At 41.6% G+C, this 24,257-nt stretch overlaps 2 protein-coding genes across 2 annotated transcripts; one reads left to right on the plus strand and one right to left on the minus strand.

Annotated features, from left to right (window-relative positions):
- Positions 1-2,677: 2,677 nt before the first annotated feature.
- LOC149155589 (uncharacterized) lies at positions 2,678-14,841 on the plus strand. Its single transcript, XM_089440766.1, has 4 exons — positions 2,678-2,925; positions 14,284-14,344; positions 14,480-14,574; positions 14,707-14,841. The coding sequence occupies exons 1-4, from the start codon at positions 2,698-2,700 to the stop codon at positions 14,824-14,826; spliced, it is 504 nt and encodes a 167-aa protein (XP_089296892.1). The 5' UTR covers positions 2,678-2,697; the 3' UTR covers positions 14,827-14,841.
- Positions 14,842-15,448: 607 nt separating this feature from the next.
- LOC149155590 (uncharacterized) lies at positions 15,449-16,129 on the minus strand. The gene has a single exon (XM_089444463.1). The coding sequence runs from the start codon at positions 16,127-16,129 to the stop codon at positions 15,449-15,451; it is 681 nt and encodes a 226-aa protein (XP_089300589.1).
- Between the last annotated feature and the right edge of the window lie 8,128 nt (positions 16,130-24,257).

Raw genomic sequence — 24,257 nt, forward strand, 5'->3', positions numbered from 1 at the left:
TTGCCTCTTTATAACTGGTGGGCTCCAGTATTGTAGCAATAATGCTACAACTCCTAGAGCTTCCTGTCTCTTAATTTTATCAACCCGGTAGTTCGTACAAACTTGGAAGCGACGGTGCTGTATGCACAAGTACTAGCTCTTGTCGCAGCTGTCACTTGGTCAGCTGGCACAAGTCCGCTAGCGCTCAAGCCAACTTCTATAGGCTCACAGAAGAAGCTTTATGAATGATGGACGAAAGCTAACTCAAAGGAGACTAGTCTATTTGCAAAAAGAAACTGAAAGCCAACAAAGCATGAAAACCCTAGTAAACCCTAATTTGACTAGCTAGACCCTAACTATGCAAAACTGTGAATGAAACAACTACCAATAATGCCACTACTTGCAGTGAACTAAAATACATGCATCTAAGCTACTTGCATCTGAAAAGACATGTTTTTGTATTTTTTCATTAAGTGGTTGGATTTATTGTGATGATGCTTTTGATTAGGGTTTGGTTGTGCAGGAGCGGTTGGAATGGAAGGAAAGCATGGGCAAGGTCAGGATGGCTAGGGGAGGTCCCAGAGGGTCTCTAGCATCAGTCCTCAGAAGTCTACCACGTTCGGATGCTCAGCAACCGAGTTTGCAGGCTTCTATAGGAAGTCTGCAGGGGATCCTACAGGAAACTCAGGGGTTTCTACAGGAAGTCTGTGCAATTCTACAGGATGTTTGGCCGTGGAAGTTTTGGGAGATGGCGAGGTGTTGGAGTGGTGTGGGAGGATAGGTGAGATGGAGATGGAGCTGGTGATGGCTCTGAAGCAGAGAAATCAAATGGAGGAAGAGTGCATATAGTGGTTGGTGGATAGAAGGATGGGATCAACGAAAGGTCAAGACAATGAAGCTACGTGGGCAATGAAAGAGTTGGAAAGTGAACGAACTGAACAGAGGTCGAGTAGATGGCTTTAGGAGAGGTTAAGAAGAAGAAAAAGGAAGTAGAAGGATATGGAGCAGTGTAAATGAAACAAATTGCTTATGAATGTCACCAAAAACGAGAACTCATTAACCTATGCTACCTATGATATAAAATCAATGAACAACAATGTAAATTGTGAAGGAAACTCGTGCATGGAAGTGAAATGAAGAAGTAATGCTTAAGATCAGAGTGCATGGATGGATCTATGATTAAGGTAACTATGTTGCAGCTTGCATGGAAGTAAGAAGACTGCGGTTTTTTTGTGTGGTTGGGACAAACTACACCCCAATCTCCAAACAGAGATGGCAGTGAGGTCCTTTCAACCTTTTCTTGTAATTCTGATGAATGCCAAACTTCCTATTCTAATCTAGACTACTGAAAGCACTTGATCCAATAAACTATCCTACTAAAACACAACGAGAAATTCGAATCAACAAACTGTATTTTTCAGTGCATGTAAAGAAAACGAAATGAAATGCTGAAAGGAAAGACAAGTAACAATACAAGGAAGAGGAGGTCTATTGCTCTCAGGTTGGGCCCTAACCTGAGAGCTATAGCTCCCTTAAAAGCTCAGAATTAGATCCAAATCTGCTTGCCTTTATTCATGATCAAAAAGTCTAACATCATGCCAAAACTGGCTTACAAAAAGACTAATTGGCTAACCGAATTGACTAACTAGCTACTATCTACTGGCTAACCCAAATGAGGCCCCAAGCCTTCTTATTTATACAATTTGAGGACCCAACAGTCCTCCTAAAAGTTAGGGACTTGGCTGCCCAAGACTTGGAGTTAACAGCAGTCCTACTTGACTTGCTTGGCTGCCCTTGTGCTGATTGATTCGGTGGCCATTAAACTCCGAGCTGATGGTGGAGAATTCGAGGTAAGGGCCCATAAATGAGGGGGACACCTTCCTACAAATCCTCTAGCTTGTTCTCCCACGAATTTGGCTGCCAAGTGCTCATTAAGACCTTCAAATTTGTCTCCAAGTTGACCAAAAAGGCTACACAAAGCACCCATTAGACTTGTTGGCATAATGACTAACCAAATTCACTCTATTAACATAAAAATAATCAAAAACATGCAATAAACAAATGAGAATGGTGGACTAAGCCAAATTAGGAGGTTGAATGAGCCCAAATAATTGTCCATTTTGGGGGCTCATCAATACCATACACACCAATTATTTCAGAGACATTTGCCTCTTTATAACATACACACCAATCATCAAAAAATAAGATAAAAATTATTCAAAACCAACCATTTTCTAATGAATAATTCATAAAATTTCAATAAGCTAATTATAATTTCTTCTGACCAGAAGTAAATATTCATAATTCTTCGATGCTTAAATGATTGTTAAAAACCTTAAGTTCAACCCAAAACCCAAAAAAATGTTAAACACACAAATTAAACAAATTTAAATTATTATGATATTTTAAAATCTGAATTATAATAAAGATTTTTCAAAAATGCATAATTCAAAAAAAATCTCTGAAATGAAAAACCCGCCTATTATCATAAGATATTAAAAAATTAAACAAAAATATTCTTTCAAAATAGTAAATTAAAAATAGAATTCAACCTAACATTATTAACAATAAGAGCTTTCGTCCTTAATACTTGAATATAAATAAAAAATAGAAATTACAAAAACATATTAAAAAATTCTTATAAAATGGCAAACCCACATTGTCAGGTTTAAAGAATGTGATCAAAACACAAAGTGAATCTATTTTGGATACATAACCATGAACACAATAGGCCTTTGGCTCACTTTCATTCCTCTACTAGTACATACTCTCCAAAACACACGTACAATAGCAATTTCGAAACCACAAATTTGCTCTGAGGACGATAAAACTTTGAACGAATTTGCAGCTCTGAGGGCATCGAACAATATCATGGCGGCCAAATGGGCACAGAAAACAATCGTTCTTCCTCCACACAAGCGAGGATGCCATCTTGTCACCTCCAAAGTAAGTGATTATATTTTGATCAAACCATCGTATTCTTCATTAGATAGACGTACCATAGCAGCATACCCTAATTTCAATGCTTCGACTGCTCAAAATTTATGGTCATCAAATTTATCTCTGATGCACATATTCTATAAGATGGTACAAAATTATGTTCTTCGGGCTGTGGGTGTTCCACTGGCAAACCGTGTGACCCGGGTTCAAATCCGTCGGCAAACTCCGGTAAAAATTGCATCCAAGAACGAGTGAAAGTCCCGTAGACCATAACGGCCACAGGGAGGGTTGGGAAAAATTAATTCATGAGCTTCTTTGGTGGGCTAAGCCCAAATGTTCCTGTTTAAACTAGCCTTGCCTGTGCCTACCGAAAATCTAGCTGTTAAACCTAAATTGGATTACGTGAATCCCTAGTTGCCAACGTAATTTTAATTCTAAATCCTAAGACGTGATCAAATGCTAATTTTATATTGTTATCCAAGTCAAGTGCCGATGATACAAATTCACTCTCATTTCAAACCTTAATTACGATTTCTACTTTCAAGTTTTCCTATAGAATGGTTTTTCATTCCTTTAACTAAGGTAAATGTATTTTTGGTTTATTTTATTACATATCTTTATAATTGGTATGGTCGGTTTTTGTTTTTTATTATTATTTTGGTTGAGTAGAATTTCAATTTGTATGAGTGTCAATTTTAATGTTATACCTGGGCTGTAGGTGCACTTCACTAGTTTATGTATGGTTTACTATTACATTTTATTGATTTCAATTATTTTTATCAATATTATAGACGCGGCACATCTACCTGGTTTGTACATGCACCTGGCCACTATTGATGCATTTAATACATAAAATTATGCAAATGAACATTTTATTATAAGAAAGTCCCGGAGAACAGGGATACACACTAGCTTTGAGGGCGGAATTTGAAAAAAATACTTGGGGTCGGAATTATAATAATAGGTTGCTTTGTCTTTAAATATGAAGGAGGCAGGTACTTTGGTTTTTGGGATTTCATCTTTCCAAGGAATCATGTCCTAGATGAATTGAGAAATATTCGTAGCTATTAACTTTTGTAGTTGTCTTTGAGTTGTGATTGCTTACTTTAGGTAACTGTCACAAACTCTAAAATCTCATGTTTGTAGAGTGGTAAACGAAGTTACAAACTATGTTAGAAGGTTTTCTAATCTTCAACCTTGAGGCCCAAAATTTGATGAATTTAAAAAATTACTGACATTTGGTGAACCTCATTGAACGTTAGGGTCATTGATCGAGTCCATGGCTCAGGCTCGTAACCTCATGTCACAGCTCAAGTTTGAAATCTGTCTTTGAAGTTTCCAAGTCCATGTTAACTATTCTTTATGTTTATTGATGTTGATTTCTTAGTACTTACTACTTTATATTATATTTTATTTGAAAGTTTCTCTCTCTTTCTCTCTCTCTATATATATATTCACATACACATACACTTTAAAATGTAATATAACACATAAAATAGTAAAAAATCAATATCAGTTTCTATATATATATATATATATATACCTAATGGCGAATCTCATTCAAACCTAATAAAAAAATGAATTCAAATTGAACCTAATCATTACCAGACCTGAACTTGAACCTGAACCATGTGACTTAGAAACTTACAAATACTGTTGAAAGGCAGCTCATGAGTCATGAGTGACAAGAAACATAGAGGGTTTCAAGTTGTATGGATTCCTTGAAGAGTGTTATGAATGAACTTTTGATGGAGCAGGCGAAATGAAACCTAATGAAAAGTAATTGATTTAATGATAATTTGAAAATCCAATTTCTCTTATAGGAAAGGAAGGACTTGACTTCAAATTTTGTAACAATTGAATTTGGTAATGTCAAAAGACTAAATAATAGGTTCATATTTGATGGCAAACTGAGGAGTCCTCATGGAAATCAAGTGAAGCCAAAACAAAGTTTTGAAGATGAAATTGAGGAAGATTTGGTAAAGGGAGATGCTGCTGCTCATGTTGGTTGAAGGTGTGAAAATTCCTAAATCTAACACATCAGAAACCCCTACTACAATTTCTGGTTTACTATCTCCTACTTGTTCTTTACATTAACAAGTTATTTAATTGCATAAACATCGAAGTAAACACAAATGCAGCCTTCACAAATTAAACTGAGACAATCACACAAGGGACATCATTATTTTTGGACAATTGTCCCCGGAAAAACCCAATGCGGGAAAACTGGTGCAACATATAGAGGGTTTGTATTATTAAGCAGATTCGTGAATACAACTAGGGTGGCAGAAATGGCTCACCCTTTAGAGAATATCCTTGGCAGTAATACCTCTCTCCGAAGACAGATATTCCGACAAATCAACAACAGGATGATCAACCCCACAGTGACTCTGACTGTTCCTTGTGTTGGACAACGAAAGTTGCTCCAAGCACTGCTCTGGAACTGCGTCACCCTCTTCCGGCTCAAGATATGTTGATCAGCTCCCAGTTTGCCCCACAAAATCTCCCAGCGTTGCCTCTGAAGCCCTCTGCGTCAGCCTCTACGACCCTCTGCGTCCTTTGCGCTGGCTCCTGAGGCGTCTTTGTTAGCCCTTCTTGGCCATGCGTTGTCCCTCCCGACACTTCACTGCCTCTTTGCTATGTATTCTTCAGCGTTGGATGGAAATCCCTCATTGAATTGCCCCTCGCTGCAACTCTGATCACTAACTCGATTTCCTCACCAAACCTCGCCCCAGAAAATCGAATTCTTGATCTCTCTTGGTGTATCTCCAACTGGCCCTCAAGCCTCCTCTTATACTTTCCCTGTTGACGATTCAACGACCAAGATTAAGTCCCTAATCAATGGCTAAGATTAGATCTGGCTTGATCCCAGTCTCTTAGAAATTTCTCACCCATTTTATATTAATACATGTTAATATTTTAATTTTCCTAATTTTAGACTTAGGGACTCATTAAAAATATTAATTATTTTAAGGTCTCTTCATCTGGGTGGAATTTCTCCAAACGATTTCTGGGTCTTGCAGATCTCATGTGCCTTAGCCTTTCCACCAAATTTCATGGCTAGAGCACATCCGATGCTACCCAAAATCAACACTCCCTCTTAGCGAGGAATGTGTTCTAGCAACACTTCACCATGGAAGCGTTACACTGACCATCTGCATCGGTCCTCTGTGCTGATGCTAGGCCTGCTGCCCTACATCCACTACACTGCTGCTTCCTGTACTGTTGCCTATGACCACTGCTAACTGCTGCACTGCAACTTAGTTACCGAGAATTAAGTAACTAACTTCACCCAAACACTAACATCTCGGTCAACCTGGAAGCCTTATGATGCTGAAGCTACCTCTGCTGTTATCCTGTGCTCCCTCTACTGCTACTGCGCTGTTGCAAACACCTCTGTGCCTCTCGCATTGTTGTAACCTCCACTGCGCTACTACAGACTTCTGCACTCTAGCACTGCCTTGTCACTCCATCACACCTTGCTCCACTCGACACCTGTCATCATGCTACTGTCGTTAAGGGCTCCTGTAGCCGGATGTGATCCAAGAGTTTGGGTACCTCAAGGATCCTGCCCCTCTTCTGTAGTCCTCTGTACTACACCTCTATGTACCTTTATGTATCCCCACCTCTTTCTCTAGAGGCGCATGAGCACTCATGGCACAATTGTCATCAGTGTCGACATCCTTCTCCGCCTTTGCTGGAGCAACCTTTGAGTCAGAAGCTTCTCCCTTGCCTTTCTTCCTGGGCCACTGAGATGCATAATGTCCCAACTCCCCACAGTTGAAGCACTTGACCTTGGAGATGTCTTTCTTCTTCCTCTTCTGAATCCCTTGTTGTCCTGCAGATGCTAGAGTTGCATCCTCCTCCTCCTCCTTCTTGATTCAAACTCCTTTCCCGCTACTCCCCGCCTTGGTCATTCTCCTGAGCTCTTCTTGTCGAAGAGTTGCCCACATCTCCTCCCAACTGGGGAGAGTCGCGCTGCCCAAGATGCTTTGGAAAAATGTCTCCCACTTCTCGGAGATTGCATTCAGGGCAATCTTGACCTTGAACTCGGGATTCGGTGTAGACCCCACGAAAGTAAGCTGGTCGCGAATCCTTTGCAACATGAGAAGGAAGGGATCTATCTCCTCTCCTTTCTGCATCTGATATGACCTCAACTGATTTTCCAATAACATCTTCCACTGTACGGAAGAGACCTGGTATAAGGTGGTCAGGGTCTGCCACATCTCCCTTGCTGTATTCTTCTCAGCAATATGTGGTATTACATGATCCTTGACCCTGTCTAGGATCATGCATTTCGCCTTCGCCTTCACTTGGGCCTCCCCATACTTCTCATTAGCATCAGGGTCAACTGGGACAGCTATGGTTCTCAAGGCATAGCCCTTGATGCGATGTTTATTAGGATTGCCAGGATCTTGGCCTTCCAGATGACAAAATTGGGAGCCCCGTCCAATCTGGCCTGATCCCTCAATCCGTTCACTGCCATCTCTGCTCCTCTTCTCTAGAATCCCTTTGAGTCTTGATTTCCCTCTCTTTAATCCTCCGGGAAACTGTCGAATCACTCCTCTCCAATCCTCCTTTTCCGCTGTAACCTGGATCTAGATTTCTTGGCTAGAAATCTGTCGAGGTAGTGCTTCCCTCTACCTTGGTTCAGTCTCTTTAGACACTGTTATGCACTGACAGAAACATTATCCCACCAGCTCCTCAAATCGAAATCTGCTTATCTCCCTTAGCCCCGGCAACTGAAGAATCTGAGCCCTTCTGGCTCTGCGCAATCACAGTGAGAATTGGATCAACTCCTCCTGGCCACTACGTCAATCCTTCCTGGCTGAGAAAGAGGACTTGGCACTGTGTAGGCTTGATCTACCCTTTTGCCTTTGCGCTAGCCTGGACAGTTGACGCAGCTACTGCGTGGGCTCCTCCCAGCTACTGCGTCTTCCTCTTCTGGCTCAAAATGTTGATGCAGGCACTGTGTGAGCCTCTGCGTCACCTTCTCTGCACTGCGTCACTCCTCCTTCTGCGTCTCTGGCTCTGGAACAACGCTGTCTTTTGGGACAACGACTTCTCTGCTGCAAACCCTCAGATTTCTCGGCTGGTGCCTTCAGTCGCCTATGATCTGCAATCCCTCTGATACCATGTGAAAATTCCTGAATCTAACACATCAGAAACCCCTACTGCAATTTCTGGTTTACTATCTCCTACTTGTTCTTTACATTAACAAGTTATATTGCATAAACATCGAAGTAAACACAAATGCAACCTTCACAAATATGCCACCGAAACCTTCATTTGGATCCTTCCTTCCTGGGCCACTGAATGTCTCCTCCTCCAACAAAAGCTCTATAATTGTGAGATAAGAGAGCTCAGCACTACAACATGGAAACTAGGGTTTCCTGAAGCAAGGGAAGTGCTTAAAAGCACAGGAATAACATATTTGATTGGGGACAATTTTGCCAGAGTTTGGATGCAAAGGCAAATCATGGATAGGTGCACAACCCAAGGCGTGTATAAATTTCATCAGAAATTAGTATGGGTGGTTATGCCATGGACTAGTTTCCTATCTAACCAATGTTCCACCAAGACTCCAGGACGGGGAGATGCGGATGCGGGGAGACGCACAAAGGGGATGTGTGGGAGTACCCTCAAATTTTAGGGAAATTTAGGGGGGACGGGGGGACATCGGGGTATATAAATTTTTTCCTTTTTAATATATATATATCAAATTCATATTCTATAATGAAAGCATAAATACAATAATACATACATATTTGAATTAAACAATGAAATACGTTGATCCATACTCATCATCCTTACTAATACATACATGATTCATCTATAGACCACAAGATTCAATAATGAAATAATCTGATCCATATTCATTATTCATTATTCACCATTCTAGAATCTACATTGATTTAAAAATTAAATTCATCATTCTAGATTCTAAATTGATTTAAAATTTAAATTCATCATTCATCATTCTAGAATCTAATTAGTACTAAGAAAAATAGACTATAATAGATATTGAAATCTAAAGTCTGGAATAGTAAATTGATATAGCTAAAACTCAAAAACAGTGGAGTGATGAGTCTAAAAGTCACTCTAAAATACACAGAGGGCTTGGTGCTCTTGATTAAATACTAATTCCATACCCTTGTACATGACAAAATGCAATGGAAACATTGCAATTCATCGAATCCTGAATTTTTAAAAAACTGTTAAGTTTGCTGGATTTTGAGTGAGATCTAAAATTCTACTTTCTCCATATGAAACCCAATGAGGTCGGAACCACTCTCAAACATCCCGAGTCATTTCATGGTAATGTTAAAAATTTAAGTAAAATGATGAAAATGAAAGATAAAGGAGAATGTCACTTTTACTTTAAGAATTTAACATTACCATGAATTGCATAGGATTAGTGGGGAAATATGGTCAAATACTAGGTTTTACCTCTCATAAATCATTGTTTACAAGCAAATTTAAGGGGTGACGCATAGCCCATTTTGAGGGGGAACGCCCAGGTGTCCCCCTTTTGTGGAGATGTATCCCCCACACCGGGGAAACGTCCCCCCTACGTCTCCCCAAAAGGGGGGCGTGGGGAAACGTTTCCCTAAACGTCCCCCCGTCCTAGGTGCGTGGGGTGCGCACACCCGACCCTGGGGGACGCGTCCCTTTGGAACACTGAATCTAACCCATAAGCCCTGCTCGAAAAAGCACATTTTATATACGCATTTTACATTTGGGCAGCTATCATATAGAATTTGAAAAAGCCTTTTTAAAGATATAGTTAGGTCTGCATAGGGAAAAGGGGATGTTGCCTTGGACAACAAGTGCATCTAGAGAAAAGTGTGGCAGAAGATGCCATAACACTAGGATTCCCCTTGGTCAATGAAGATTGTGTTCCCACCAATTATGAATCAAGTTGAATCATTAGATTTTGTGGGAGGACATGATTGGCAAAATTTTTGCTTTGTCATTTTGGTGGAAATGGAGGAGCACTTTATTTTCAAGTGCCTATCCATTAAGAGATCCAAAGGAGATTTCACTACTTAAAACAGAGATTGAGATATTTCCCATGCTACTTTTTTCTATTACCGAGACCATTGATTCTTGCCTATATACAATCATGGGGCCACTACTTTAGATGGCAAGCCTTCTGTGACCTTCAAGACTCTATTTAATAAATTACTTCCTTTCAACCCCTCTTTTCCATTGTAGATGTTAAGCGCTTGATGGATATTGGTTTTATTGGCACAGAGATTAATAGATCAATGAGAAGATGCCGTTAACGCGAGAGATCATAAGGCCACCTCGTCTTGTTACTCCTGTTAAATTTTGAACCCAACAACTTGACAATTAATAATAATTCCTAGCAGATTTATCACATATCTACTGTATGAAAGCACAACTTGGTTCTTAACATAAACAAAAATTTACTCAATGGAAGGATAGCCAATCTCAATCACACGTTAAACCAATCAAACCAATTCTTCATTAATTATAATCAGAACCTACTTGGGCTCCTGTCCCGTGATAATGGCCCAACAAGAAATTTACATACAACAAATCTGGATTTGATCCAACTGATCAAGTCTTAGCCTTGGCTGATTTAGATCCCCTTGTTGCACCCTTGCACCTTCCTCAGATCCAGCACACTTGCGTGGAAGTCCTCCACTCATTCATTGAGATCTCCTCTCAAGTCTTGTGCTCATTGTGTGGTGTGTCTTTCTTCTCTCCTTAGCCTTTCTTTACAACTTCCCATTGAACTAAATCCATAAGCCTAATCTCCAAAGTGATTGACGATTGAGACTTATTTCAAGTGCTTTTCCCAAGTTAGACATAGGCCAAAGTACAAAAACAACTTACTCAATACTTGAACACCTATCCTAAAGAGACTTTGGGTGACTACTGTGTGTCTAGACACTTGGGCCTATGTTGAACTACCTGCCTAAGCTACAAACATCAACAACTCCCTATATTGTGTGGAGAGGCGTTGCTACCCTTTCTCGTTCTTTGCACATCATCTTGTAGACATATGCTCATCACGAGGTTTTTCCTTTCGTCAAGGAATTCACTATCCTTGGATGTTAGGAGAGATACAACAAAGGCATCCCTCCTGGATAGCACAACAAGATCCTTTTAGCCTTGAGCAGTGTTTTGAGGACATTACCAAATTGATTATTTGTGGTGGTGGGTGGTGCTAGTTCCTGTTTCGATCCTTGATGTCGATCAGGTTGTTGGGCTTCCTCAACATCCTTAGTCTTTGCCACTTTCTAGAGGACCTTTCTTGATTTAACTTTGTTGTTGGGGTGCTTTCTTTTGATGTACGATCTATTTCACGAAGGGTTTACCTTTTTGAGATTACCCCCCTTTATCTCATTGTTTATTCTTTCATTCTGTTTTGCTTTAACCTAGCTTTTAGACCACTTTGGAGATGCTCTAGACACTTCTTGCCAAATGTTGTTCTTCTTATTCCCATTAACCTACTTTTGTTACTCCTGGACATTTATATAACTCCTTCCTTTCTTTTTTTCCTCTTCCTCACCAAAAGTTCTAAGCATTTGTTCCAATATCTTGTAACTTGAAGCAGTTGGAGAGAAACAATAAGGAAAGTAATATGCAGCGAGCTACAAGAATAATGTCCACTATAGTGACTTTCCCTGCAAAAGGAATATTATGGTCAAACCTTTTTTTATGTTTGCCTTCCAATTTAGTTAAAAGCCATTTCCACATATTTTTTGCCAGAACAGATTCCCAAATATTTTATTATCTGTCCCGGCTGTATTAGTTTTCATCTTTAATCAAGCCACTCAGGAGGATCCTCTTGTCCGATTAGAAATGCTTCTATCTTCTCTTCACGGCCACAGCTCCAGCTGCTCTAGCCAGCCTATTTTGATCAGTTTGAACTTTGCACTCAGTATTGTAAGAACTTAAATCCGGTGCTTTATGATGCCTTTTCATGATTATTCTAAATCCAATACCATTTGTCAGTTTGTTTTGAGATTTTTATAGATCGAGGATGACCTTTACAAATCAAGAAGCAAAAGAGGGGTGATATCAGACTAATAGTAATGCCATTTGGTCTATTTTCATGCCATTTTGGCATTTTGGTTTTTGGTGTTGATCTGGGGTTAAACTTCTATAATTGATGTCATATTATGAGCTACATGTTCAGCAAAGATAAGCTGGAAGGGTCCAAATTTTCGACCACTGGCTTGGTTGAACTATGTCAAGAAATTTGAATGATAACAAAATTCCAATTCTCATTGCAAGCATTTCCAAGTAATTTTTGTTAAAATTGGCAACCAGGGCCAAACTCCGTGTGGGTCATCTTATTAATGGCAGCTGATATTTTTCTTGAATCCCTCTCATCGAGAGGTGTAGGATTGATCTAAAGATCATCCGGTTCCGATAAGTATTCATGGAGATATGAATTTATTTGTGTTATGGGACAATTCGTCAAGGTCGGCCAGCAACCAAATAAACCCCACATGTGCTCAACGTTCTAGTATAACTAGAGGTGCCTTGAAAGTCATTTGAGAACACACAACTCTCATGATCTCCCTCTCTCCACTTGTTTGGGTTTGTCTTCTCTCAAGAAAGACGCAGTGGAAAGGGTCATCTAAGAGCGCCCTAGATGCAGTCATCAAAGGTGCCCTAGCCGCAGTTGAAGGGAGAGCCCTAGCTGCAGTCTTGAAGGAGATCATCAAAAGAAGCCCTAGCCGCAGTCAACAGGAGTTCTAATGCGCAGCAAGAAAAGACCCTAATCCGCAGCAAAGAGGGAGCCCTATACGCAGCTAAGAAGAGACCCTAAGCTGCAGTAAAAGAAGACCTAGCTGCAGATCAAAGGAGCCCTAACACAGCAAGTAGAAGCATATTGACAGGATGAAAGAATTCGGGTTGATGTAGGTGACAGCGCAGTAATAGAAGCTGTTCTAGGCATGTTTTGAGGACTGTTTGCAAGACAGGGAGCCACAGTCATAAGGTGAGGCTGTGTGTTAAAGAAGTCTGCACTCAAGTCTAAGAACAGATCAACGTAGGGCTGAATTGTGTATGCGTTTGGGTGCTGCCAAGAGCAGTCAGCTAAGCCGAGATCTTCAGGGAGGAAACTGTGCTGTTTGAGTGTCATTTGGGCAGACCAAAATCTACAGCTAGCTGTTGTGCTAGGCCGCAGGCCATAGCACACAGCTAGAGGTTGTGATAAAAGCAGTCTAGGGTGGACAAGACCTTTGGAAGGCATCTTGGCATGAGAGAAGGGTCTCCAAGGTAAACCGCTGTCCTAAAAGGACTTATCTCCTGACTGTGTGGTAGACTACAAGTCATGCCCTAACCTGAACACAGTCATAACAGCAATGGTAATTGGTGTAGCAGTTGTACATTGGTGCAGCAATGGCACATAGGAGCAGCAATACATAGCACAATGTACAGTGCAGCATAGTGCACATAATAATAGTGATGGTGCAGCATGGTGTAGAACAGTATTGCTAGACATTGGTACTGCAATGGGACATCATGGTAATGATGAGGTATTACAGAAAGCAATGGTAAAGCATGATGCAACATGGGACAGCTGCAAGCATGAAGAATCATGGACAGCAACAGCATGGTAAAGCATGGAGAGCAGCAAGTACAGTGCTGCAAGTACATTGGGACAGAAGTAAGCATGGTGCAGCAGTGCTAAACACTGGGACAGCAGCAGCATGAGGTCCAGCATTGTGATGATGGGTGCAGCATGATGACGAGATGCAACACTATAATTGGTGAAGGAGTCACCTTGGAGAATCAGTGGAAGCAACATGTCTTCAACTGATCTCATGTATCATCATCCTAGGAGATGATCTATGCTCTTATCTAGATAAGTCAAAGTGTTGACTTTTGTTGTAAATGTACTATCTCTCTTTCTCTCTCTCTCTCTGCTGAACTATTGAAGAACATATAAGAAGAATTGAAGAAGGGTTTCCCCACATTGGGGTTTGTCCCTGGCTAGCGCCATATCTTGTGTCCTCTTGTCTTGGCTTGTCTTCTACGATTTATATTCGTGTTCTATCTGCAGTTTACTTTAATGCTGATGTGATTGCTAATCTGGAAAAGGTATTGAGCTAACTGTAAAAATTGAAATAAATTGCTCTAGCATAGAACATACCTAAAATTAACATTTTTCGACGGTACTACAATAATAAAGACAATTTTATCAATGTCCAACAAATGACCACAAGGATAACCTTCTCTTATTTCATGCAATGTTTGTGCTTTTGGAACTTTCTGTTCTCACAGTATTCATTTCGTGCTTATTTTCCTGATTGCTTTGTTTTGACTGGTCATTTTACTGCCTTGTATTTGACAGACTTGTTTTGTCTTTTGCAGATATTGAAGGAGATTGAATCAGATTTATCAGGATTTAAATGTGGGCTTGCACACTTTTTCTGTAAGAACTAATTTTACCCAATTTATCTAATTGAGAATGATACCAGCAATTTTTAAATTACTGATATGCAAAATATATGAATTAAATGCTATTTTTGAAGTATTTTTCCCTTTAATAATTCTTCTAAATGTGCAGTACAACACACTAGTGCATCGTTGACTGTAAATGAGAACTACGATTCTGATGTTCAGCATGATACTGAAACCTTTCTCAACCGGATTGTTCCTGAGGTTAGTCTATCTAGAATTTTTTGCTTATGGCAATCTTTATATATGTTGGGAGGGATTTCATGCCTGCCTTTCTGGAGTTATTTATAGTAGGAAGAAGAAAGTAATGATAAACTTTGTGCATTGGAAATGCAGGGAAGGTCAGCTCCCTGGAAGCACACAATGGAAGGTAGATATTATCTTTGGTTCTTAACTGCATTTGCAGGCTCTTTACAATTCAGGTGTTTTTTTTGTTGTTGCGTCCTTGTGACGTGAATGCTTCATTGATTTCATCTTCTGATACCCTCAAGTGTTTTTCACTCAAAAACAATGAACATAAGTATTAGTGTTGCAAACATCTCTGATTTCTCCTGATATTTCCAGTTTTTAAAGTGTTTTTGGAGTTGCTGATTTTCCAATTTTTTTTTTGAGTTTTTGAAGTCCAAGTTTTTTCCCAGGAAAAATCGTAATCTTTCATTATATGGTGAAAAGTTACATGTAGTAAATGCTGTTCAGCATATGCAGATTTCCTTCATGACTTAAGAGTCTATGGTCCTTCCTGTACATGTCTGTATCATAATCAAAAAATCATCACGCAGGATGATGCTGTATCAAGCTATCAAAAATAAACATCACGCAGGATGTTTGTATAATAAGCAAAATATATAATTGCACCTCGCAGGATGCTGTTCATGAGTAAAAACTAGATTTCTGCATCATCATATATACATGGCAAAATCAGTGGTCATCCACTCGAGGGTAGATTTGATCTATGTAAGGCCTGTGGTAGTATTGATACTATGAGTTGCCCCTCTGTTCATGGATTATCCACTGTCCTCCTGGAATGTGCGTGGCTTCCTTGGATAATCCGTCGGCACTGTGATTATGCTCCCTCTGCCTAAGCCCATCTTGACTTTTTAGTAATGATGTGCTGATAAATATAGAATGAAGCTCCCCTGAATCCATGCTTCTGCGCAGCACCATCGAAAAAAGCCCATGGTATGGAGTGGTCTATGGGGTCTGGGGCAATTGGTCTGTGAATGCGTGGAGGGGTATATTCTGGCAGTTCATGATATGCTGCAATGATTTTGGCAGTAACAGATTGCCATCGAATCGAGCCATTTTCGAAGATCAGTTTGTTCCTAGCCAACCAAATTGCCCAGCTAATGATGAGGGGAAGGCACGTGTGATTTGTACCGGAGTGAGCTCGATACCATGCCTCCCATGCTACTGAGATGTTTTCACCCTCCCAATTACTCATGAAGCCGAGCTCCTCAGTCACTTCCTGCCATATCTGTTTAGTTATTCCACATGTAAGAAAAAGATGAGTGGTCGATTCGGACTGCTGTTTGCAGAGTATGCACCAGGTGGGACCATGCACAGATCTGCGCATGAGCGCTTCCCCAGTGGGGACCTTGTTCCGGAGTAAGCACCAGAAGAAGAGTTTTGTCCGGGGCGGGGTCTTTAATTGCCAGATGATCTTCCACCAGCTCTGCAATATTTCCGGCTTTTTGTAATTAATCAGACACAGGTGCCCTTCCTTGGGGGAGTAATATCCAGACTCAACCTTGTCCCACATGAGTTCATCTGGTCCGTCTTTAATGTGAATATGAGATTCACTCAGAGCATTCGTGTAATCCTCCCAGATTTGGTGCTAGTCAGGAGGCAGATTTAAATGCGCAGCTATCTTCCATGCTTGAGTGAATATGGAAGAGTTCTCCTGATCCGCAATGTGAGCTATTACTCTAGTATTCTGTTGTTCGAGAAACCGAATAAGCTCTTGTGGGAGATAACACCTCCCTCCACCTCCTGTCCATGGATCCAGTCCGATGCGTGCCTTGGATCCATCATTTATTCTCCATGTTAGATGGCTGCGGATGAGGGGGAGCGAGTACAACAGAGCTTTCCATACTGTTGATATACCTGTTCTGTTCCAGCCAGGTAATCGGATCCAATCCATGAGTTGTAAGGGCCATATGTATTTGTGGTATGAGATAGATGTCCAGAGATTTTGCTTTGTAAGCAAAGTCCATCCCATTTTCGCAGCCAAAGCGTGTGCAAAGTGTGTAAGATCCTTAAGGCCCCAACCTCCCCACTTCTTAGGCAGAGTAATGTTATCCCAGCTGATCCAAGCAAAAACTCGTTTATCCTGTCTTCCATTCCAGAGGTATCTACAACATGATTGCTTTAGGCGAGCAAGAATACCTCTAGGTATCCAGGCTAAAGCCATCCAGAATACAGGTGTGGCCTCCAAAACTGATTTAATGAGAACTAGCCTCCCTGCTCTGGATAGAAAGCGATGGCTCCAGTGCGAGATCCGTTTCTCTAATTTTGTGATCAGCCAGGTCCAATCCGCGATCTTGTGTCCCGTCGGCTTGATCCAATAACCCAAATATTTGAACCCCTGATCCAACGGTCGAGGGTTATAAGGGAAATGATGCGTGGCTAGATCAGATTCTTGAGCTGAAGTGTAAGCCTGGGAAATAGTTGATTTTGAGTGGTTAGCCATCATGCCGGTCGCCCTGTAGAATGAGGCGAGAATCTTATCAAGGGTGGTCGTGTCCCGACACTCCCATCCAAAAATATGATGACATCATCTACAAATAGGAGGTGTGTTAAATAACACTGATCAGTGATCTTCAAGCCTGATAATCTGCCATTCTGCTTTTCATGATAGATGAGTCTGCTCAGTCCTTCCATAACAAGTAGGAAAAGGAGCGGGGAGAGAGGGCATCCCTGCCTGAGACCCCTTTCAGCATGGAAAAAAGGGGAGGCGGATCCATTAATGAGCAGACTGTATGAGGGGGTTGATATGCAGGCCATTATCCAATTTGTAAAAGGAAGAGGAAAGCCCAGATGGATAAGCAGCATTTTGATATAAGTCCAGTCCACCCGATCAAAGGCCTTGGCTAAGTCAATTTTGAGGATGATACCTTTAAGACGGCGAGCTCGGATAGAATGAATGGCCTCTTGAGCAGCGCCAATCGCTTCATGAATCTGGCGATCTTCAAGAAAAGCAAATTGTTCAGGGAGAATGTGCTGAGAAAGAATAGGTCTGATACGATTGGCAATGATTTTCGAAATAATCTTATAGAGGCAATTGCAGAGGGAGATGGGACGGAAGTCATCAAAAGAGACAGGGGAATCAGTCTTAGGAATGAGGGCTATGAAGGTGGAATTGATAGCATTGAACATCCTCCCAGATGAACGACATTCCTCCACAACCTGAAGGAGATCCGAGGCCAATAAATCATAGAAAGCCAAATAGAATTCAATAGTCCACCCATCGGGTCCCGGGCTTTTATCCTTCTTGAACCACTTCAGAACCCCCTCTAGTTCCTCCAGTGTAACCGGCGAGGTTAATTCATTTGCTTCTTCTTCACCTACAAAACGGGGGAAAAGTCCAGCCACATGAATGATATCTGCTAAGTTGGCTTCATGGGGTACTTTGAACAGACTCCGAAAATGAGATGTGCCCAGTCTGGAGAGTTTTTGGAAATTGTCTGCCAGATCTCCATTAGGAAGGGGCAGTTTCCAGATCGTATTAGTGACCTTTCTTCCTTTGGCATAATTCTGGAAAAATCTGGTATTGTCATCTCCTGCCTTCAACCATATGGCCCTGCTCTTCAATCTCCATGCTTCCTCCCTTTCCTTAAGAATCTTGTCTTTCTGCTGCTCAAGCTCGATCAGTTTGCTCTTTTCTTCAGCTGAGGTAAAGCCAAGATTCCTATCATCCATCAGTGTTTCCAGCTCAGCTTCTATGTCCAGAATCTTCCGATCATCCTTGGCCTTCTTCTCCTTAGCCCAAGCCATGGTTAATTGTTTAAGCTGAGAGAGATTATGGCAGAAACCCTCTGCTGCCGATCTGTGATTAGATATAGGGTGGGACACCCAATAGTCCTTGATCAGTTTAGAATACTCTTCGTCTTGAAGCCAGACATGATTGAATTTAAAGGGAGCCCTTGGCTTGGCTTCAGGTCCCAAAATTTCCAAATAGATAGGGGAATGGTCGGATTTACCCCCTGCCCCGACCCATTGTCTGTATCTGGACAGTCTCTGGAGAAGGGGAATTTTGATCATGAATCTGTCAAGTCTCCTAGCCAGGGCTGCATCCCCTATCCTCCGGTTCCTCCAAGTAGGCATCGGCTTATTCATGGGGATATCAGCAAGTTGATGTTGCTCCAGAATGTCTTTAAAGAAATCGGACAAGGGGTCAACCTGTGCATGTGATCCCCAGGATTCCCCAAATCCCATAGAGAAATTAAGATCACCTCCAATGATAATCTGATCTATAGATGTCATGCTTGATCCAAGAAAATTCTGCCAGAATTCCTCTCTCCTCTGGCAGGGGCCATATACATTGATAATCCTCAAGGTCTCCCCTAGCTCGGCCGAGAAGAAATCCATGCCTATGAATCCCACTCCCCCCCAAGTGGCAGATACATTTATTGTCCGAGGATTGTAACCGATGGCTAGACCTCCAGCCCTACCTATGGCATCCAGCGCATGGTGATGCCATCCAGGTCGCAGGGCGGCGAGGGTATGCTCAATGGAATCAACATTGCCCAAAGTTTCTTGCAGCATAAGGATATCAATTGGTTCATTCTCAATCAACCTCCGCATGGCTAGTTTCTTGGAGGTACTAGCCAGACCTCTGCAGTTAAAGGATAGGCATTTCATGGTGGAACCCCCTCTGGGGTTTTCAGTGCTCTAAGGACCCCTTCCATGGTGGATTGCTTGCCCGATACTACCTCAGCTCCAGCTTTCTGAATAGCTTTGGATAGGTTAGATTTGCGCCCCCGGGATGAAAGAGCAGGGGGTCCAGGGTAGACCATTCCCAAACCAGAATGTGAGTCGGTACCAGATGAGGGCCTTGACCGCAGGTTGTAAGAGTGTGACAATATCAGGCAGGACGAGGCCACGACCTCTGTAGGAAGTGGAGAGGAATGGACAGTGGGAGAGGATGGAGCATTGATGGGCAGAGGGGGGGAGATTGCACATGTAATCAGTGATGCAAAAACATCTGAAGGTGCATCAACAGAAAGTGATAATGAAGGAGAAATCAGAGGGGAGGAAGTAGATGTACCCGATCTCCGTGCCACCTCCGCAGCTGCTGCGGCCCTAGCCCGGGTCAATGGGGGCGAGGGCACCCTGATTGCTTCTTCTGCCTCCTTCGACGATCCACCCAAGTTGAGATTCTTTGGTGCCGGTGTACTCATACGCGATGCCGAACCCGGGGCTTGGGATGCCGACACTGGAGCATTTCCTTTTAGAGACGCAGGCGAGCCTAGGGAGTCCGATGTTTTCGTGAGCAGAGGGCATTCTTTGAATACATGCCCAACCTTGTGACACCTTCTACAACGAAACGGTACCCCCTCATAATCCAAGATCTGAATCCTGGTGTAATGCCTCCACTTCAGGGTGATCTTCTCTTCTAAGCCCTCCCTTGTGTCCAAGTGAACCAGTATTCTTGCCAGTGCCCGATTTTTTGTCTGTACATAAGTCTTATCATATTCCAAATATGTTCCAAGGGCATTGCCAATCCTGATAAACACTGCTTCAGACCAGAATTGTAGAGGTAGACTAGGTAATCGTACCCATATAGGTCCCGCCCCAATTTGTTCCCGCTCCGGGTCGAATAACGGTGACCAGCGTTTGAGAAGGACCGGTGCCATCTCTATGTGCCAATATTTGGCCAGGATCAGATCGGTGTATTCAGCTTTCGAAAAATGCAGGGCAAACCAGCCCCGAGCCAGGCTCTGTACCTCCGGTAGCTCCTGAAGAATGCCACCCCATATCTCCTGTACCCAATTTGTGAGCCTGGTTGCTGAGTAAGCCCTCCCTCGCACATGTCCAACAAGTACTCTGTTGGCCTTATCCACGACCTCGCCCATAGGGATATCTTCACCAAAGGTGATGGTAAGATCCTTTGTGGACTTCTTCACGCACTTAACCTTTCGCTTTCCTGTTCTCGGCGCCGATGGGTGCTCCGTTAATGGATCTGATCCCGCATCCTTCAGGGGAGTCGCCGATTTAGGGTTTATGACCGGGGAGTCAAAGCATCCCGAAGGGAGGGAGTTAGGGTTTGCCAAAACCAGGTGGGGCGATCTCTGGGGGGGCACCGGGTTAAAGGAGGGGAGCGGATCGAAATTAGGGGAGGGTGGCGTAATAGTAGAGAGAAGATTGAGCGTACCAGGGGAAAGCGGGGGAATGTCTAAACCCGGGGTCTCCAAGGAGAGTGATCCAAAACGCAGCAGTGATGCAGAAGATCCAGGGAGCGCAACAGTCGGCGAGAAAGCCGGGTGAGAAGGTGCAGATCCGATTATGCTAGGGTTAGCGCCACGACCGCAAAAAATGGACTGTCCTTCATAGGGATCCTGGGAATAATCTATCGCCTCTTCTTCATAATCCATTGCTTCCATAAACAAAAACCGCCTTCGAAACCGCCAGGAAAGGAGTTAGTTGACCGAGGACGGTGAGACGGATGTCGACCGGTCGAGGAAACAGGGAAACAGTAATCGCGATTACCCAAATTAACTGCGAATTAATTCAGTGCTGTCTCTGTGCAGGTGCAGGGAGACGCGCTCGCCACCTGCTCGCCCGTGGCCACGTCAGAGCCCAAAACCCCCTTTGAAGTCCAAGTTAATGCTTAATGATGTTCCAATAATTTTCGATATTTTTCTGATATTTTTGATAATTTATTTCTGTACCCTCTATGATATATTATCCCAAAATGATATTTTCAACTTTAAGGATTGTACAAACCCTAATCTTGTTCTTAGAGACAGTGTTTATACTTTATGCCTTACGTATGTATAGAAATTCATTGCTAGATGTACTACTTAGTGGTCGTAGGTGAAGATGCCAATCCACAAGAAGGTTTTGTCTTATACTTATGATCTATGTTTTGCTTAGATACGAGAATAATTAATTATGGTTCATTCTTAATTATGATTTTGAATTATTGGGAGCAAAGAAATAAAGTCTTAGAAGAGACAAAAATAGGAAAGGAAGATTCCCTTCAGACATGAAGTATGAGCTCCATTCAAGGCATAAGTTAAATGGCTCCATGACAACTGGGCGCTATAGGAGTTGACACTACAACTACTTGTTTGCTCGACTTGGAGGTTGTTGAAGGGAGGGATGGAGAAGTATATATTCTCATCTCTTATTTTATTTTTAATTATTGATTTCTTATTTCTTTTGTATAAAAGCCTTTACTATGCACATATGGCTTCATTGTTCATTAATTATGAGGGTATCCTTCACGTTAATCATGGATTTACATATATGAGGATATACTTGTGTGGCTTATGAACATCTCTAAGGGCACATTGTTTATTCTGGGCATGCTATTGGGATTTCACACATTAAATGACTTAAGGCATGCAATTGATGCACAATATAGACTAAGATCAACATAGTGGTGCATTATAAGCCTCATTTTGGGCCTATATGGATTTGTAGTACAAAATTTATGGACTAGGACTTGCATTAATGTTGCAATATGTATGTACAAGCCTTCATTTAGGCCATGTATTGTTTTGTGGTTATGTATGGAACTGTAACTCCTCAATTGGGGCATGTTGGGTCTCAGAGCACCTCCAACCTGTAAAACAACAAGCACTACTAATATCCAACCAACAGAGTCGGCTTATCATTGAAAGGTAAACATAGACATGCAACAATCAACATAACTCACAACAATAACCATCTTCATTTTTGTAACCATATACCACAATAAATGAACCACTTAGCATATTGATTTAAAAGAACACAGTAAAAAAACTATTTAGCCAAACACCTATAACAAAAGCAAATTGATAACATAAAATGATCATAGCACAATTGGCTACACCATGAGACAATGGTGTTTGTAGAAAAACGACTCGATGAATTAGGTGAAAGGCCTACTATTGGAGTAGAGTAATGTTTTTTCAAAATAGTGATAGAGCAACAAGATACATTACTAGTTGCAAGAATAATAGACCCCAGGCTATTTGCTAGAGTTTTGGAGGGTTTTCCAGTACCTTTTTTGGTCAAAATTGCCAAGAATTTGGTAGGGTTTTGCTGGAATCACAAGTTTGAGTTGCGAACTCTCCACAATCTGAGTCCCCCAGGGGTTTTTGGGCCCTTGGGGTGCTGAATGTTGGAAAATGTAAAGTGGCAGCTTAGTAATTCCGGTTTTCCTTAACTTTAATACTTGCTTGTGGACTTAGTTAATCTTATTGTGTTCTTTATTTAGATCTTTTATCAGACACATATCAAGAACAAAAATAACAACAACAAAGGACATAGATATTTGGCTCTCAGCCAAGGCAAAACCCCTCCAAGGGGAAAACCCGGAAAACTCTTCTCTTCTTTATAGAATTTGCTTCAAATGAGATACAAAGACCCAATCCCTACACCAATTTCTTCTCCACGTACCAACTTATCCCTTCCAACAAGTCCTTCCTTGATCATGCACCAATCAATTTCAAACTGCAACTTCGACTTGCCAACTTCAATACTACAACTTGTCCTACTGCTTCGACCCTGTAATTTCAACCTTGCAGCTACTACAAAAACCCTAATCTAGATTCTCCCTGAGACCTTCCTAGAGCAAGACAACTCTTCCTAAGGTCAACAAGGTCAAGATAGAGTATTCTTCCTTCTAGCTACAAGATACTGCACTTCATCCTATTGCAACTCGAACTTGCAATTTTGGCCTCTTTCTGTAGCACCATAAACCCTAGAACTTCGCATGTGTGAGAGAAATAGAGCCCAAAACATATATTTTTCTTTCTTCTTGGATTCATTTTCCTAATAGACCTTCGCTCTCCTTTTCTGCTTCTCCTAGCTACGGATCAAACTTCTTCTTGTGAGATCGAACTTGATGAGTGAGTGAGTGCCAAATGAGGTTGAACTACTCCTTTATATAGCCTTCTCAAGGGGTCGAATTCCCTCCTTAAGGCTGACTTGCAGTTGCCAGGGCCGACTTGTACTTTTGGAGTTTCCAGACTTTATAGACTCAAAAATATTCTTTTTCCAATTGCATTTTGCTTGGAAGGGTCTTATAAACATGATCTTGACTCCTTTGACTCATGACAATAAATACTAAGACCTAACAAACCCTAGAAGCATGAAGAACATGCTTTTACCTAGAAAACCATCAATAATGCGCAGGAAACCCATGCTTCAAAATAATAACTTTTCTTTTCTTCTTTTGTTTGTTACATAGGATACATATTGAAATGAGTACAACAACAGTTATAAATACAGAAACTAGTTACTTTTCCAACACTCCCTCCTAACTAGGGAGGTATTCATAATTGTACAGCTTGTACAACATCATTCTCAAACTGAAGAGTTCTCATAAGAAGAGTTAGATTGATAAGCCAATTGTAAGCATTATCATTATGACCAACACTGTCTCTGAGGCCTAACTAGACAAGCTCCACTTCGTTCAGGAGCATTATTCTGGGAGGCTTTATGTGTGATACCGCACTACCTCTACAATGCACATACCCCATCCAGATGTTCACAAGGTATGTCCTTTTAGGACTATCATTATCTTGGATTCCCAATCCTAGATCCTCAAAGAATATCGGTTCTCTTCGATCACTCTTATCTTGGATAACTGTCCTATCCTCAAAGAGTGTCGGTAGCTTTCCTTTCATGGATGCTTTATTCTCAAGGAAATCACAAATGCTTATCCAATCCTTGAC

This window comes from Pinus tabuliformis, chromosome 9, assembly GCF_031772625.1.
Source record: "Pinus tabuliformis cultivar Carrire ecotype Pingquan chromosome 9, CPIR1, whole genome shotgun sequence".
In the NCBI taxonomy this organism is placed as follows: Eukaryota; Viridiplantae; Streptophyta; class Pinopsida; order Pinales; family Pinaceae; genus Pinus; species Pinus tabuliformis.